At 51.2% G+C, this 17340-nt stretch overlaps 2 protein-coding genes across 4 annotated transcripts; both read right to left on the bottom strand.

The window, feature by feature from the left end:
* Nucleotides 1–753: 753 nt before the first annotated feature.
* On the bottom strand, nt 754–9149 carry LOC310680318 (zinc finger protein 213-like). Of its 3 annotated transcripts, XM_083446870.1 has the most exons (6): nt 8985–9149; nt 7018–7834; nt 5102–5237; nt 2139–3987; nt 1741–2059; nt 754–1344 (listed from the first exon to the last, which is right to left on the bottom strand). In XM_083446870.1, exons 2-4 carry the CDS (start codon nt 7768–7770, stop codon nt 3296–3298), a joined length of 1581 nt encoding a protein of 526 aa, XP_083302996.1. In that variant the 5' UTR covers nt 7771–7834; nt 8985–9149; the 3' UTR covers nt 754–1344; nt 1741–2059; nt 2139–3295. The 3 variants fall into 3 exon arrangements, with proteins under 3 accessions (XP_083302996.1, XP_083302995.1, XP_083302994.1); XM_083446869.1 differs by having other exon boundaries at nt 754–1341; nt 1741–3987; XM_083446868.1 differs by having other exon boundaries at nt 1741–3987.
* Nucleotides 9150–12767: 3618 nt separating this feature from the next.
* LOC310678270 (small ribosomal subunit protein uS14) lies at nt 12768–13968 on the bottom strand. The gene is made up of 3 exons (XM_083441985.1): nt 13728–13968; nt 13217–13316; nt 12768–12920 (listed from the first exon to the last, which is right to left on the bottom strand). Exons 1-3 carry the CDS (start codon nt 13787–13789, stop codon nt 12912–12914), a joined length of 171 nt encoding a protein of 56 aa, XP_083298111.1. The 5' UTR covers nt 13790–13968; the 3' UTR covers nt 12768–12911.
* Nucleotides 13969–17340: the final 3372 nt, after the last annotated feature.

Raw genomic sequence — 17340 nt, forward strand, 5'->3', positions numbered from 1 at the left:
ATACATAGCCTGACCAATTTCAAGTTTTCCTTCTAGGAGCCACTTTTTAAAAATGGTTTCCTGTGATGGCATCCAATATTTTTCAAAAGTAAGCCTTCCATTAGATGCCCATTTATAATAAATAATAAACATGCAGCCTTTTGCAGCAGACATAGTAAAATTAAAATGATACAGAAAAGATAGGAATAAACATACTTTGCGTATTTTTACATAGTGAAAAATGCAAAACCAGCTGAATTATGTCAACAACCATCTTACAAATAAAATAAAAAAAATTCCTTCCAGGGACCACCTAAGTTTCTTATTGGTATGGGCTTTCGTGAGCATGCACACTTCTTCAGATACACACCTCTTCCAAATAATATACTCCCCCACATGTATTGTTTTTATTGTTATGACCCAACCCACACTCCTCATTACTTGTTTTGTATGCCATAGGGGTTGTATCTTACAACTGCTTGAGCAGAGCAGGCCCCTGGTTTGGCAGCAGGACTTTACTGGGCTCTTTTGACAATGTTCCCAAGCTGCATGGCTTAGCCATATAGAGTATCTCATGGCTCCCATTAAACAAAATGGATTTGTAGTAAACATTCTCTGCAAGTGGAATATTCTTGGTTATGCTCCTGGCATCTACTGTTCAAAAAATGATCTTGTATAGAATGGCTCAAAAAAGTAGACTGCTTTTGGAAACCCACTTTAAGTTGGAATGAGCAGAAGCAAGTGAGATAGTCCAAATATGTGTTCAATTTGTAGATGTACACGGCAATAAAAGTAGATCTCACTTTAAAAAAATTGTTCTCTTTGTAATTTAGAATGAAAGTGTGTTTATTCTAGTTTATAGCTGGGAATATAGAAGAGGAAAAAACAACCTAATCAGTAAGAGTAAATACAGTGATAATTACATAGTTATATACAGATGTTATTAGGTAATAGGATCCTTATCTTTAAAACAGCATCAGACGCTCCTAGTTTACCAGTAAAAAAGGCTTGGAAACACAACCTTAACTACTGATAAACAAAAAAGTTCATCCCTAAATTCATCTAAACCCAAATTAATATAAAAAAACGGAAGCCCTGCTGGATCTGACCGGGGGGCCCATCTAGTCCAGCATCCTGTTCTCACAATGAGATTCCTCAGTGGGAAACCTGCGAGCAGCACCTGAGCACAACAGGTGCACAACATTCACTATCCCCACTTGTGGTATCCTCTTTCTGATCTAGTTTGCCCCTTGCTTCATTGTTCCATCTGGAAAGCAAAAACTCCCTTTATTTCCTCGGGCTTGCCTCTTTCTGATGAGATGCTATCCGGTTTCCCCTCATTTCTGATCTTCCCTTCACCACCTGCTGGAATAAAGAGAGAAACCCAGTCAGTGCCCAAGGTGGAAAGAAACAATCAGTTCACTTCTAAATTATGTGTGTTGGTGAGTTGTCTTGGCCTGAGCATAGATGATGCCCTTCTAGGCAGCAAGCTGTGGACCTGTCTATCCATCATTTCAGGGTGCCATGGGTCATGGACATAGCCAGGAGGGGGCAGAGGGGGTAGCTGCCCCCCCCATCAAGTAAATAAAATACTTAACTGACCAATTGCGTTGCAGATAACTTGGTTTTAAAAATTCCTGGCTACGTCCATGTCAGCAGCCTATTTGGGGTGTATCATAATGGAGGATTCAGTAACCACTCTGCAGAAGCCTGACCATTCTCAGATCATCAAAGGATCCAAACGCACATTGAAAAAGCTACCTGAAAATTTCTCTCCATCGTCCAGGCCACAGACAATTGCAACATCTTCCAGGTATGAGAGCTGGTCAGTTTGGGGAACTTGAAGTCCTTCTTTGGAGAAAACAAATACATAAACCAGTCATTTCAACTAAGTCCCATTAAAATAAAATGGTCAGTGGTTCCATTCCTGGTTCATTTACCTGGGCTTTGTTGGTGCTTCTGCTCCAGAGATGGGATCACTCAGTTTGTGCTGGACGGATGAAAATGCCCCTTCTGGGGAAGAATCAGCTGTTTTGTAGGAGGCAACCCACAGTCCACCTAGTGACTTAAGGTTCTAGATCTAATCCATCACCCTCTTGAGCTCTGGCCACCCAGGTGCCTCCTGGGAAGCCCACTCCCATCAGAGAGTGCAATGGGACTTTTCCTCCTGCCCCCACCCCAAAAACTGGCTGGGGGGTGTTGGGGAGGAGAGTTCAGTCCCTCAGGCAAACAGAAATGCTTCTACTGGAGTGAGCGATCTCCTTAGCGTTATGCTGAATACATCCCATAGAAATTAATGGACCTACGTAAGTCCGTTAATTTCAATGGGATGCATACTCTGAGAATCAATTGGTTGGACACAACCCAAACATAAAGAAATAAATGCACAACCTTTTGCCTCTCCAAGCAACCTTGGGAGATCCCTGTCAACAGAACGCTCAACTTCACATCCAGAAAGCTGCCTGGTAGAGTCAGATACTAGTTCATCTCCTCCCGCGATTTCAGAGAGGGTCCTCTCCAGCCCTCCCTGGAGATGCCATTGGCACTGAACTTGGCTCCTTCTACATGCCAGATACCTGCTTTCTCACTGAGCGAAGGCCCTTTCTCTGCCTAACTGATGAAAACATTGAATTTGCTCCACTGCAATTGCATTGACCGCTGGCTTTGCCTGTAGCTGCCTTCATGTTCTGGGTGCGATTCTCTCTCCTTAGCTCAACTTAAAAGGGACATGTTCAAACTATAAGCTGCCTCGGCTGAGATTTTGAGGAAAGGCAGGATTAAAAAAGAAGAAGAAAAAGCAAGGGGAGTTTTAAAGAAGAAGGAATGCAACTGAAATTATTTTGTGTTTACATTTGTCTCCTCCTTTTTTTCACATAACATACAATACAGTCCGCAATCTTGCCTTGCACTCAGACCAAGGCCTCACTTCACAGGGAGCCTGTGCAATCGGATGCAGATGTCTTCATGCAAAAGGCAACACAGCGCTCTTGCCACGGTCGTTCCCAAGCGCTCAGCATCTGTGAGCAAATGATGGGGAGCAGCCAGGGCACTCACAGTAGTGCCCCCCTCACCCCACGGTTCCTTACACCTCATCAATGCACCCAGAACAGGGAGCAGAAAAGTCCTCTGGGATTTCTGGAATTTGTGGAATCAGAATTGTAGGAAGGGACCCTTAAGGTCATCCAGCCCAACCCGTTGCAGCACAGGAATTTCTGTGTCCTTTTCTGAAATATTCCTCTGAAAAGTGTCTCTGTGCGATCCGGTCTCTTAAGCGGTTTCTTCCTGTGTGCACACCTGTCACACCCACTTTGCGCTCTCAGCTCCTGCTGAAGCCCTCCCGGCTTTTCCCGTCCCCCTGGTGGATTTTGTGGTGCTTATTCAAGTTGGCCCTCTGGATGAAGCTCTTCCCGCATTCCGCGCACTCGTACGGCTTCTCCCCGGTGTGGATCCTCTGGTGCCGATTGAGGTTGGAGTTGCTGCCGAACCTCCTCCCGCAGACGGGGCACTTGTGAGGCTTCTCGCCCGTGTGGATCCTCTGGTGACGGTACAGGACGGAGCTGGACCTGAACGTCTTCCCACAAGACGAGCATTCATAGGGCTTCTCTCCCGTGTGGGTCCTCTGGTGGATGATGAGCTTGGAGCCGGAAAGGAAGAACTTCCCACAGACCTGGCATTTGTGGGCCTTGGCTCCCGCTCGGCGGCTCTTGAGCATGCCGGAACCCGGGCCGAAGCTTTTCCCGTAAGCTCGGCAGGTATTCCGCTTCCTCCCTGTGTCCACTCCTGCCTGGACGGTGGTCACAATGAAGGCTGTGTAATCTCCAGATGCGTCTCCATCCCCTCCGGGGTCGGTCCTCAGCTGGCCCTCAGGCCTCTCCTGACTGGCGGCAGCATTTTCCTGGAAGCGGCACTGGGGAGCCACCTCTTCCGCTTTCCACAGGGACACCCCCGCTCGGCCCGAATCTTCCGCTGTGAACGTCTCCCTCTCGTGTGCGGCCATCCATTCTTTGCCTGCGTAAGAAATGAGAGAATCCCAAATGACTCTTTCCCTGCGCTAGAGAAAAGAAACAAGAGTTTTAAAGCAGGGGAAATATAAAGGGTGGAGAATCAGAACATTAGGGGGAAGCAGTGTGGTGTAGTGGTTAGCGTGATGGGGCAAAGGACCTGGGAGACCAGGGTTCAAATTTTCCACCTCACTGGGCCATGAAGCTCACTGGGTGATATTGGGCCAGTCATTCACTCTCAGCCCAAACCCAGCTGACATGGTTGTGGGGATTAAATGGGGGAGAAGATAACAGCGTATGCCACTTTGAGCTCCTTGGGGGGGGAGTGATATTCAAATTTAATAAGCAAACAAACAATAACATGACCCACTCAGTAGGGGGAACAGCATTAGCAAGCTCACAGAAGGGAGTTGAGAGAGACCCAAGCAATTTTTAGGTTTTTTTACCTAAATAACTGTTGGATGTTTGGTTTAATGACCTTTGCCGCAGTACGCCTGAGGTATGTACCATCCTGCAATTAAGGTACCCGCCTCACAGTTACTCAGAGCAGGGCTTCAAGTATGGCTGCTCCTGTTCTGCGGAGCAGCTTTCCTGCTGAGATACGACAGGCACCAACTATCTGCACATTCCTGAAACAATTGAAGATATATTTCTTCCCACAGGCTTTTCCAGTGAATGAATGAACGAATCTCTGCAAGAATGTCTCCTTCTTTGTATTGGGCTTGCTTTGTTTTAAATAGATCTGTTTGCAGTTTTGAAGGCAGCCCTGTTTAGGGAAGCTTTTAATGTTTTGTGAATTACGGTATTTTAATATTTTGGTGGAAGCCGCCCAGAGTGGCTGGGGAAGCCCAGCCAGATGGGCAGGGTATAAATAATAAATTATTATTATTATTATTATTATTATTACACCAGCAATTAATGCATTGGTGAGGATAACAAGGGGAGCCACCAGAGAGAAATACAAATTGCATTGAGAGAGTGTTTTTTCAGGGCACTGTCCCCACCTCCCACCCTTAGAAACCCCAAAGAGCCTGGATATTCTGATGGCAAGAGCATCTCCTGAGCTGAGAAACGAGGAACTCAGACCAGCAGGAACTCGGGCGCAAGGACCCCCCTCTTACCCAACTTGCTGGCTTCCTGGTCCTCCTCCTCCTCCTCCTCCTCCTTTGTTTCAGCGCACAGGGGCCCCTCCTGTTCCCCACCAGCAGGAGCAGTTTCTCCCTCGGAGAAATTCACAGCCACCACCTCAAAGGCCACCTGCAAGAGCAGCAAGGAAGCCTTTCAGAACAGGGACCCCCCTGGATCCCAAGGCCCACTTTGCTATCCCAGTCTCAACTTAGCAGCCCCATGGCCACATTGGGGGCTCAGATACAGGCTGCTTGCTTCCATGAATTCGGAGTCTGATTGTCGCCCGCCCACAGCAACTGGCCCCCAGCCAGAGGGGCAGCTCCAGCAGGACAGAGCAAAGGAACTCCTGGAGGCTTTCTGCCCGGGGCAACTGGCCAGGTGGAGGCCACAGAGGGAAGAGCAGGACTCTCAGGGGATGCATCTTCTAGCTAATGCAGAGGCCTCTCTGGGCAACAGGTTGGCAACCCCCGTGAATCTATAGGAGATTCAATGGGGTGGTGGGTTTCTCCAGCCTGCTCTGTGGGTGCGACTGAGAGAGATGCACTTGAGCAGAGAGAGGGAGGAGTGTGCGAGAGAGACAGAGGTACAATATATGTATGAGTGTTTGTGAGAGAGGCTAATGCTTGTCAGTGGTCTTCACATGCTGCATGTTTGTGTGAGAGAAATAAATATTGTGTGATGCCCACAGTCAGGACCAGCAAAACCTGGGTGACTGAATGGCAAGCGTAAGATTGTGGGTGAGAGAAAGAGCAATGACTATATTCTTTCTGGACGCGGGTGGCGCTGTGGTTTAAACCACAGAGCCTAGGGGTTGCCTATCAGAAGGTCGGCGGTTCAAATCCCCATGACGGGGTGAGCTCCCGTTGCTCGGTCCCTGCTCCTGCCAACCTAGCAGTTGGAAAGCATGTCAAAGTGCAAGTAGATAAATAGGTACCGCTCCAGCGGGAAGGTAAACGGCGTTTCCATGCGCTGCTCTGGTTCGCCAGAAGCGGCTTAGTCCTGCTGGCCACATGACCCGGAAGCTGTACGCCGGCTCCCTCGGCCAGTAAAGCGAGATGAGGCGCAACCCCAGAGTCGGCCACAACTGGACCTAATGGTCAGGGGTCCCTTTACCTTTATATTCTTTCTAATTTTGCATTATGCCACACCACGCTCCCCGTGGAAGCCCACAGCACTTTCTCAACATTCAAAATGTGCCCACCAGTCCCAAAAAGTTTGGCGGCCATGGCTGATCGTAAAGCCAGGGTGGTGTAGTGGTTAGAGTGTCAGACTCTGACCTCGGTGACCAGGGTTCAAATCCCCACTCAGCCAGGAAGCTCCCTGGGTGACCTTGAGGGGCCAGCCACTGCCTCTCAGCCTAATCTACCTCGCAAGGGGGTTGGTGTGGGGATTAATGAGCCATGGACGCTGCCTGGAGCTCCTTGGAGGAAAAGGTGCAATAATTACTTACAGTGGGCCTTCTTGGTAGTGGCACCCATCCTCTGGAACGCCCTCCCATCAGGTGTCAAGGAGATGAGTAACTATATAACCTTTAGAAGAAAATCTGACGGCTGCCCTGCATTGGGAAGTATTTAGTGTTTTGCTGTTTTATTATGTCTTTATTTGAAGCCACCAGAGAGGCTGGGGCAAGCCAGTCAAATAGACAGGATACAAACAATAAAATTATTATTATCATTATTAACCAATAAGGCTTTCCTACCTTTATCAGAAGGAAAGGAAAATAGGAGTGCAATGCAAACTTAAGCAAATAGATTTGGGGCACCCTATTATTTACTCTGTGGGGCAACTGTGAGGGTCAGGCCAGGCCAGGCTGTGGGCACAGCTGTACCCAAAAACTAGACCTGGAGGGTGCACTTTCTGGACCCAGATCATTAAGTCCCACCGCGGAGGACCTTTGCGGAGAAATCACCTGGCTTCCGTCTCCTTTGGCCTCTTGTTGACTGAGCAGAAAGTCCTCCGCCAGGGCCACTGCCTGGGAGCAGGTCTCAGGGCCCCGTTCCCTCACCCAGCCCTGGATCTCGGGCGGCAGGACGGTCAAGAACTGCTCAAGGATCAGGAGCTCCAGGATCTGCTCCTTGGAGTGCCTCTCGACGGCCAGCCACTGGCGGCATAGTTCCTGGAGCCGCCCGTGGACGGCCCGAGGTCCCTTGGCCTCCCCATAGCCGAAGCGCCGGAAGTGCTGCCGCCGCCTCTCCCGGCCGAGGGCATCTCTGCGCAAGAGGGCCGCCTTCACCTTCCCATAGTCCTCCCGGTCTCTGCCCTCCAGTAAGCCAAAGGCCAGCTCGGCTTCTCCGCGGAGGGCCGGCAAGAGCCGCGCCACCCACTCCTCCTGGGGCCAGCGGCAGGCAGAGGCCACTTGCTCAAAAGAGGCCAGGAAGGCCTTTGTGTCGCCCCACGGCGTGGGCTCCTCAGGCTGGCAAAGGGGCTCCACCGTCCTCAGGAAGTCCTGCCACTGGGATTCCCACTGGTGGGAGAAGCCCTCTTCCGGCTCCTCTTTCACCGGCTGCGGAGCTGCTTTCTGAGGGGATCTCATTGATTCCGGGGGCTGCCTCCTTCTGTCCTCCATCTTGGGTTTGCAGTCTACAGCGTCCTGGTCTCTTCCTGACCCCTCCAGCGCCTCCTCTGGGGCGCATCCTGTCGCAGCGTCTTCCTCCATCTTCATCTTCGCCGGTAACTCCAGCAGCTCAGGAATAAACGACAGCAATCTGGACAGCTGCGCTGAGCTCCTGTCAAGGAAGAGGAAAGGCAGAATTGGAACAAAGGAGCTGTCAGCCTCCAGAAGACCTTTCGCCGTTTATTTCTAAACAAACTGGCCATACAGCAACTAACACGGACATTGTGCCTGTTTTAGTGGGTTTCCAAAAGATTTTTTAAAAACCCACCCTATTTATTCTGTAAATGCAGCCAGAACTACAGTCTCTTTTCTGCTGTTGGAGCACCCAGAGTGAATTCGAAAGTAAACCATTTCCCAAACCCAGATTCATCATCTTGGGACAGTCAGGTTCAGGAGGGGCAGAGGATCAAAGAGGAGAGAAGGAGGTGAGAATGGAAGTGGTCAGGTAGGCCTCCTGTGGATGAAAAGGCGAAGAAACCTTCCAGCTCAAATCCCTCAAAATCTTGGCTACGGCAGAATAAGATGGGGAAGATGAGGTCATGAAGAAGAGGCCCACCCACAGCAACCAGCTGTTGCCTCTCCAGTTGAGGACTGCAAGGGCAGATGGATGCTCCCACTAGAGTTCTGGGCATGTGTCTCCCGGGAAGAAAGGGCTCTGATCCAGGGAGGGTGCAGAGCTACCTCTGCTTTGCCTGGCATGGAGGGCGGGACCTTCTGGGAGCATGCAAAGCTGCTTTCTGCCGAGTAAAGCCTCCCCCCTGGCCTGCTCACCCTGCATGAGATACATGGATCAGGGCCCCCCTAACCTGCCCCTCTCCATGGAGATGCCTCTCTAAACACACACCCCACCCTCTGCCCTGGCCTTATTTAATCGATTTACATTTCTTTACCGCCCCATATCCGTAGGTCTTAGGGTGGTTCACAAGATAAGATCACAGTATAAAAACATAAAATGCATAATAAAAATAGAAACAAGAACCCAATAATCCCCCTCCCCAGGCATCTCCATAGCCAGGGCTAGCTGGACAGAGAAACAACCCGTCTCTGCCCCCTCCCTTCCCACCCCAGTGGGGTTCCCAAGGGCCTAGATCCCTCCCCTATCCTTGCAAAGCGCCCCCTCCCCAGACAAATTCACTGATGCTGCACAGCTGGCAGCTTACATGGGGGGGGGGTGTTGCAAGAAGGGCTGAATGGTGGGGGTCTTGCAAGGACCTGGCCACCCTCTGTCCCCCCCCCTTTGCAATGCATCTCCTGCATCTCACCTCTGCACGTGCCCCCCCCCCCTTCCTCCCCGGTCCGGCTCTTTCTCTGCTGCTGCTGCGCTATTTAGTAGCAAACCTTCCCCAGCCACGGCTTCCCATAGAGATAGGAAACCGCTAGAGTCACCGCAGGATTTACTGTATTTTTTTTTTTTTTGTCTGGGGTTGAACTTCCGGGCTCGTTTCCTTCCCTCGCCCCGGAACGGAAGCGAAATCTTCCCATGGAGAAGAATGGAGAGATCGGAGACGTCTCCACGGCTGCTCTTTGTGAATGAGTGAATGAATGAATGAATGAATCTTTATTTGCGTCGGCCATCGGCCATAGCAATAAAACAACAATACGATATGCAAAGAATAGAAATGAAAAAGTCAGTTATACAAAATACATTTTAGGGTTTCCTTTATGAATAATTATTAAGATTTTTCTAATTATAACTTAAATATCCACAAAGTCTCCTGCATACATAATTGCTTCTATTAGCTTAAGAATTCTTTCCTCTTAAAATTATTTTGCGTGCAACTTTGGGAGACAGCAGGGCATTTAAATCATCAACATAATTTATTGCCTGGTGCCCAACAGCAAAGGCCATGTAGGATTCTTGAGCTGTGATTCCTGCATTGCAGGGGGCTGGACTAGATGACTCTCGGGGTCCCAACTCTACGGACATTAATCATGCTCAAAATGGGGCCCCAGGAAATGAAATGAATGGGTGGCTTAATTGGATATCACCCAGTAATTTTTAGCATGGCTGGTATCACACAGTATCACATCCACACAGAAACAAGAGGCAGGAGCTCATGAATGCGAGTTGCTGAGAAGAATCAGGAGCCAGGAGAGATTTGCTGCTGTTTTGGTCCCGCTTGTGGGCTTCTTTCGGTTGGAGTGTCTGGCTACTGTCAGAAGAGGATGGATCCAGAAGCCAGAATTCTCTGTTCTTCTCCCCTGCCTGATCATGGGCTAGTTCTGCACATGTCTACAGCTGTTTCAGCAACCTTCCGTGGCATATTCCATTAATGGCTTTTGGGAAGCCCCTGGATGCAGTGGCGTAGCGTGGGGGGTGCAGGGGGGGCCGGCCGCACCGGGCGCAACATCTGGGGGTTAGGGTGTGCAAATCCACGGGTTCGGGGGCGCAAATCCACAGGTTCGGGGGCGCAAATCCATGGGTTCGGGGGCGTAAATTACTTGCCTTGCCCCGGGTGCTGACAACCCATGCTTCGCCACTGCCTGGATGCTATATTAACTTGATGCTCTGCCTTTAAATCCAGCTCTGGTCCCAGCGAGAGGAGGGTGCAAGGATGGCTTGGAGCTGATAAAGGCATTTACTTCTAGGTGGTTCATCAAGTTGGCCCAGGGAGCTATTTTTACCTGGCCAGACACCAACTGAGAGGAAGTGAGTGGAACACTATTTTCAGAAGCTGAATTTAAGTGTTGGATATCACAGAAAGTGCTGAGCAGACTGAAGCCCCTCCCCCCCCCCAGCAGCAAACCATCATTCACCTATTTATTTATTTATTTATTGCATTTATATCCCTCCTTTTCCTCCAAAAAGCTCTAGGCAGTGTGCTTGGTTCTCTCTCCTATTAATTCTGCACAACAACCCTGCGAAGTAGAGCAAGCTGAGAGAAAGCAAAGACCGGCCCCTGAGATCACCTAGTGAAGTTCATAGCTGAGTGGGGGACTTGAACCCTGGTCTCCCAAGTCCCAGCCCGACTCTCCAACCATTAAGCCACACTGGCTTTCAAAAGCACCCCAAAGATCCCAGGGCAGTTCCCAAAAGAAAAACACCTAATCAAACAAAAACAAACCAATTGCCTCCCTCCCACATTTTTAAAGTCAAAGATTAGCAGGAACATAGAAAGCTGCCTTATACTGAATCAGATAATTCAGATTTTCAATCTTTTTCGAGTCCATGGCTCCCTTGACCTACTCCATTCTTTCTGCTGCATTCCTGTTGGGCTCAGGAACCAAGTTAGGTCACCCCTTGCTTGCAGAGCTGGCAGCCTCTCATCCTTTTCTAGACACCCTCCCTTGTGGAGTGTCCCCTCAGCCTCCTCTCCCCTCTCCAAGGAAGTCCTCTGGACTGTCACAGCTGCCTCCCCTGCCCCAGAGAGGTGCCTTCTCACACTGCCCCACAGGGGCCCAGGAAGCACCCCCTGGCCAGCCCCAGAGGCACCATTCGCCTGTGGAGCTTGTAGCCAGGGCTGCTGCAATAAACAGCCATGCAAGCCTTTGGGAGGCAGACATGAGGGCATCAGAGGGAGGGAAGGGGAAAGAGGGACAGAGGCCAGTGTTGCCCACAGCACCCCTGATCATCCTTCAAGGCACCCAGGTTGAAAACCACTGAAATAATTGATCTCTCTAGCAGACTGGTGGAAAGCAGCTCTCCAGTTTCCGGCAGGGTCCTCCCTCAGCCTAATCGGAGGCCAGGACTTGAATCCAGGACCTCCAGCGTCACCCCTTCAACATGTGGATTTCTGGGGAAGCCTCCCACCGATCTGTGGCGAGATTGCTCCTGGTGAGGTCCTCCAACGCAGTCTGGTATGGCATTCAGATTTGGAATTTTAGTGGTTCAACTGGCGTTTCACGGCCTGTTTTAAAGTTTCTTTACCCATTCATTTTAGCACCTGCAAAATGTATCTTCCTTGTTACTGACTCCCCCCAAGCTTGCATTAGAGAAAATGGCTTCCTAGCTGCCTTGAGCTCCAGCAGGTCTCATCACTACAACTCTACAGCTTAAAAATTCTAGATGTACATACATATAATAGCGGGTATAATCTCTCTCTCTCCTGCCATCTACTGGCTGTTGCATAGATCACCTAATCAATTCAAACGTATGTCTGGAGGATATAAACCAGCTGGGCAAAGTGGCTCTGGCCTATAATTCTAGCTCCTTTGCAAGCTGAGGCTGGTAGATGCCTTGAGCACTGTGGGTCTATGATCAACTGGCATGCGTGCTCAGGCTACCCTTTAGGAACTGAGGGGTACAAGGTTGAAAAAGGAAGGATGAAATCATGCCAGTCAAGAAACTTTGCCACACAAAATGGCAGTCCCATGTGGGGAAAGTTATCTATAGTGAATCTGCAAGGGATTCCAACCTCTTTTGATGTAAAAACACCCACAACAAACCCCTTTAGATCGTACAACAAATCTGCTTTGTAAAATTGGCAGCAATTATTTTTTAAAATAGAAATAAAATATAAAGCACAAAACTTGGGAATTTAAACCTTCATTTAGATGGGACTGTGAAGTTGATTACGAAGGTGACAACTTCCACCCCTGCCTGGAGAAAACAGGATCTTTGAAATTTATGTCCTGCGCCCAACCTGACATTTTATAAACTTCTGCTCACTGGCTGAGGTGACATCTGTGCTGCACAGCAACTCTCCTGCTGAAGAACCCAAGAGGAAGTGAGGACCAAAGAGGGCCAGAGACACCATGCTTCTGAATACTATTTGCTGGAAACAGCAGGAAGCTCCTGCTTAAAGGATTCCCATAGGTGCCTGGTTGGCCACTGCGAGGATAGGGATGCTGTCACTAACCAGATGCAGGACTCTTTTACGTTGTTATCAGAAGCAACTGGGTACAAAAGAAAGAGTCAGGAAATGGAGGAGTCTCTCTGTAACTAAGCCTCCTCTTCAGTTAGGCCCATAACTCATACCATGGATACGACAAGGCAGATGACAAGGCCCCTTTTGGGTGCTGGATCCAACCCGCCATCTCCTCCTTCCCAAGCGCTATTTGCTCTGACTATAGAAATATGTCAAATCACGAGCATCACATCAGAGTTTGAGAATCTGGGCCAACAAGTCCCTATTTTTTATTTTTCTGTACACAAAAGCATCTTATGTGCGGCAAGAGGGTCTCATCCGGCTGAAGCAGCTTCCATGTGTGCCGTCCTCTTCAGGCCATCTCTGTGGGTGGACAGATGTTTAATCCAGCTGAAAAGTGGGAGAGAGAAGAGTGAAGACGTTTAGTGTGACTTTCTCTTGGAGTTTCCCCAAACCGTGGCTTCTTCCTCTGGGTCTGTGTGATTCAGGACCCCAGAGGCCCCTTTTCTACCCTGGGGCATCTCTCCTCTTGGGAAGGAGCAACTCGCCCCTCGTCCCTTCTGCCCGCCTTTTAGGATCAGGGAAGCGCAGGGAGCAGGGCTGACGGCCCTCGCTGGCCTCTCTCCCTAGAGAAGCGCCCCCCCCCGTCCCAGAGCCCCTCCACCCTCCTTGCCCCCCCATCTCACCTTGATGAAGCCGATGTCCTTGGCGTACTGGCGGAAGCACTGGCGGCACATGTTGAGCCCATACTTGCGGATCAGGCCGTGGCGGTTGGAGCAGACGCGGCTGGGGGGGGGGAGAGGAAGAGGCCGGGGGGTCAGCTGGAGGGCAGGAGGGACCCCCCCACTCCCTGTACCCCCCCCCTGGAGGAAGCGCCCCCTCAGCCCTGTACTAACCACTCCCCCACTTGGAGGAGGACCCCCCCAGCCCCCCTCCCACGGGGGGGCGGGAATCCCCCTCCCCTCAGAGGAAGCGCCCCCTCAGCCCCCCCCCGGGCTTGGCTGCCCCTGCTATCCACTCCCCCCTCCCATCAAAGAGCCCCAGAGGAGGGGGCCTCCCTCTCTTTCCCCCCCTGAGGCGCCTCATGGCGGCGGGACTCCCTCCCTCGCACGCGGCTGGGCAAGAGAGAGAGAGGCCTGTGGGTGAGCCGGGACCCCCCTCCCTATATTCCCCGCCTCCCCTCCGGCCCCCACCCACCAGGATCGGGATCCCTGGCCGAACTTCCTCGGGTGGCTCCAGTAGAGCTGCTGGTGCCCCATCTTGCTCGGCGCCGGGCGAGGAGGGAAAGGCCGCGCCCCACTGCGCACGCGCTCGCGGAGGAAGAGCCTCTCCCGTCGTGCCCCGCGCCGGCCCAGGCCCCGCCCCTCTCCCCTAACGTCACGGCGCGCCGAGCCAAGAGCCAATCTTCCCCCTCTCTCTGCAGCCGGCGCGCCTGGAGGAGGAGCCTCTCCCGTCGTGCCCCGCGCCGGCCGAGCTCCGCCCCCTCTCCCTGAGGCCGCGCCCCCGCCTGCCTGAGCTCCGCCCCCCTACCCTGACGTCACGTCGCGCCGAGCCAAGAGCGTGTGCTGCCTGCCTCTTTCCAGCCGGGCGCGGTGGCGCGTGCCTGTAATCCAGCTACTCCTGGAGGCTGAGTCTGGCGGATCGCTTGAGCTCAGGAGTTCGGGGCTGCTGTGGGCTATGCCGATCGGGTGTCCGCACTAAGTTCGGCATCAATATGGCGAGCCCCGGGGAGCCGAGGCGCGCCAGGTTGCCCAAGGAGGGGTGAACCGGCCCAGGTCGGAGACGGAGCAGGTCAAAACTCCCGTGCCGATCAGTAGTGGGACCGCGCCTGTGAATAGCCGCTGCAGCCTTACCTGGGCAACACAGCGAAACCCAGACTCTTTTGCTGGCGGATTGGAATGCAATCAAATAATAAGAATATTATTATTATAATAAGGGCAATCGGGAGAGAGAGGGGCGCTGCAGCCTCGCCGGGGCAACACAGCGAAATCCAGACTCTTTTGCTGGGGCATTTAAGGAAATAATATTAATTAGGGCAATTCGGAGAGAGGGGCGCTGCAGCCTCGCCGGGGCAACAAAGCCAAACCCAGACTCTTGCTCATTGAAAGAGTAATAATATTAATAAGGAGAGGTGCTGCAGCCTCAGCGGGGAAACCCAGCCAAACCCAGACTCTTTTGCTGAATTCTAATAATTCATGATAATATTAATAATGAGGGCAATCGGGAGAGAGAGAGAGAGAGGCGCTGCAGCCTCGCCGGGGCAAACCCAGTCTCCTTGGCTGAATTTAGTGCAACAAAATAATAAGGATGATAAGTGCAACTCGGAGAGAGACGCTGCAGAAAGAACAATATTAAATGCCTTTATTCCACAAGGGCAGAACAATAGATTCCATCAAGGGAACTCGCCCCCTGCCTTTGCTCCCCGGATAAGACCCCGGGTCACTGGCCGCTTGCAGGAACTCCTCGGCCCGCAGGAAAAGCGCCTGGCCCCGCGGGCGCGGAGATCTCGGGGAGGGAGCGGGTTGCGGGGACTGTGGGCCGGGAAAGGGAGTTGGGCGGCGGCTCGCCAGCCGCTTCTCTCCCCGCTGGGCTGCATTTCTGCAAAGAACTTCTCCACTGACCGGACGGAGCCCAATGGGCTCCTGCGCTGCGCGACCGCCTCCTCCTGGCCAGAGCCTGGAAGTGCCGCTCGGGCCGCGCGCACTTCCCCCAGCCGCCAGCAGGGGTCAGCGCAGCAGCGCAGCCAGACCGGCGCTCCGGCGTAGGAAGGTGGAAAGAAAGATGCGGAAACAGATAAGCCCTTCCAGAAGTGGAACCGCAGGGTAAATGAGCAAGCTCAGCTTTACTTAGAAATGGGGAAAAACGCTGCCGGAGTACATTTTCTGGTCTCATCCTGAAGCAAAGTTCTTAACCTGAAGCACTATTTCTGGGTTAGCGGAGTCTGTAACCTGAAGCGTCTGTAACCACTGTATATTTCACGCAGGCATCCCTAAACTTGGCCCTCCAGATGTTTTGGGACTACAACTCCCAGGGATGATGGGAATTGTAGTCCCAAAACATCTGGAGAGCCGAGTTTGGGGATGCCTGCCCTTGCGTAACAAATCCACTTTAGAAAAGGACCAGGCAGGGAAGTGATGGGAAGGGCATTCAAAAGTGTGTGTGTGTGTGTGTGTGGAAGGATGATTAATAGTTCTTCAATGTATAAACACCCCACAACTGAATCTGGATGAATTTTCATTGCAGAATAACTTCCCCACGAAAGACCTCCAAAGGAACGCTTAGTTAAAAAAGTATGGATAAAGTCTAACCTCTGCTTTGTGCAGGCAAATGAGCGCAGTTAAACTACGGAACTCTCTTCCACATGAGGCAGTGAAAACCTAGAGGGTTTTAAAAGAGGATTAGACATACCTCTAGGTATTTCTGGAGGAGAGAGCTACAGATGATTTATGGCTAAAATGGCTCTGCCTCCACAGTTTAAGGCAGTAATGCTTCGGAATCAGGGCCGGATTTCGGTTTGACGAAGCCCTCAGCTACTGAAGGTAATGGGGGGCCTTTTTATGTCCAGCTGTCCTTTGCCAGCAACTAATTGTCACTGTTTTTTGTGTTGAATAGATGCTATATGGTAATTTAAGGACCCAATAGGTATCTCAAGCCATTTGCACATGTTGCTGTGCAGCCAGTCCAAACCAGTGATATTTTAGGAAGCAGGCAGGGCCCATTACTTGCATCATAGGAGCCTACACAACACAAAACACTGTTGCTGGATGTAGGTTTTATTTTATTTGTTTTTTTATCTTATAATGTATTTTGGAAATGTGCATCCAGGTTTTTTCCTTTAATTTTTTTGGGGGGCCCCAAGAGAGTGGGGCCCTAAGCTAGAGCTTGTTATCTTATACTGTAGGTAAATCTGGCACTGTTCACACACAATTCCACTCTCTTCGCTCTGCCTTCCTTCCTTCTGCAGTTGGAGGAGGAGGAGGAGGAGGAAGCTGGCCTGAAGATGCCGAGGCTGCCAGAGCCGCCCCAGAGATCGGCTTTCACGGCTGAAGCCACCGGCTCCTTGGCTCTGCGCTGACGACATCCGCGCCACCTTCGCCACAGGGTGCTCTCTCCCAAGTAAGTCCATCTGTGCCCAGTGGCGCTTATTCCAGAGCAAATGTGCTGGCTTAGAGGCACGACTGGCTTCTCGTGGTGCTGGAAAACCTGCTGGGAAACAGCCTACAGTGCTAGATGCTCAGGTGCCCTATATGAATTAATGTTGGCAACAGGGCCAGAATTAGGTTCAATGTGGCCCTCAGCTCCTGAAGGTAATGGGGCCCTTTATCTGCCCAGCTGTCCTTTGCGAACAACAAATTGTCGCTGTTTTTTGTGTTGAATATATGCTATATGGTAATTTTTGGACCCGATAGGTATCTAAAGCCATTTGCACATATTGCCATGCAGCCAATCCATGCAGAATGTAGGCACCCTGTATATAGAAAGGAGGAAAGCAGTGATGTTTTAGGGAGCAGGCTAGCAGGCGGGGCCCATGACCTATATCCTAGGAGCCTACACAACACAAAACACTGTTGCTGTACGTAGGTTTTATTTTATTTGTTTTTTTTATCTCAGATTTTGGAAATGGACATCCAGGTTTTTTTTCTTTTAATTTTTTCTGGGCCCCCAAGAGGGTGGGGCCTTGCTAGAACCTGTTTAGGTAAAGGGACCCCTGACCATTAGGTCCAGTCGTGGCCGACTCTGGGGTTGCGGCGTTCATCCCGCTTTACTGGCCGAGGGAGCCGGCGTACAGCTTCCGGGTCATGTGGCCAGC

Source organism: Podarcis tiliguerta (genome assembly GCF_965153285.1).
Source record: "Podarcis tiliguerta genome assembly, chromosome: 1".
NCBI lineage: Eukaryota > Metazoa > Chordata > Lepidosauria > Squamata > Lacertidae > Podarcis > Podarcis tiliguerta.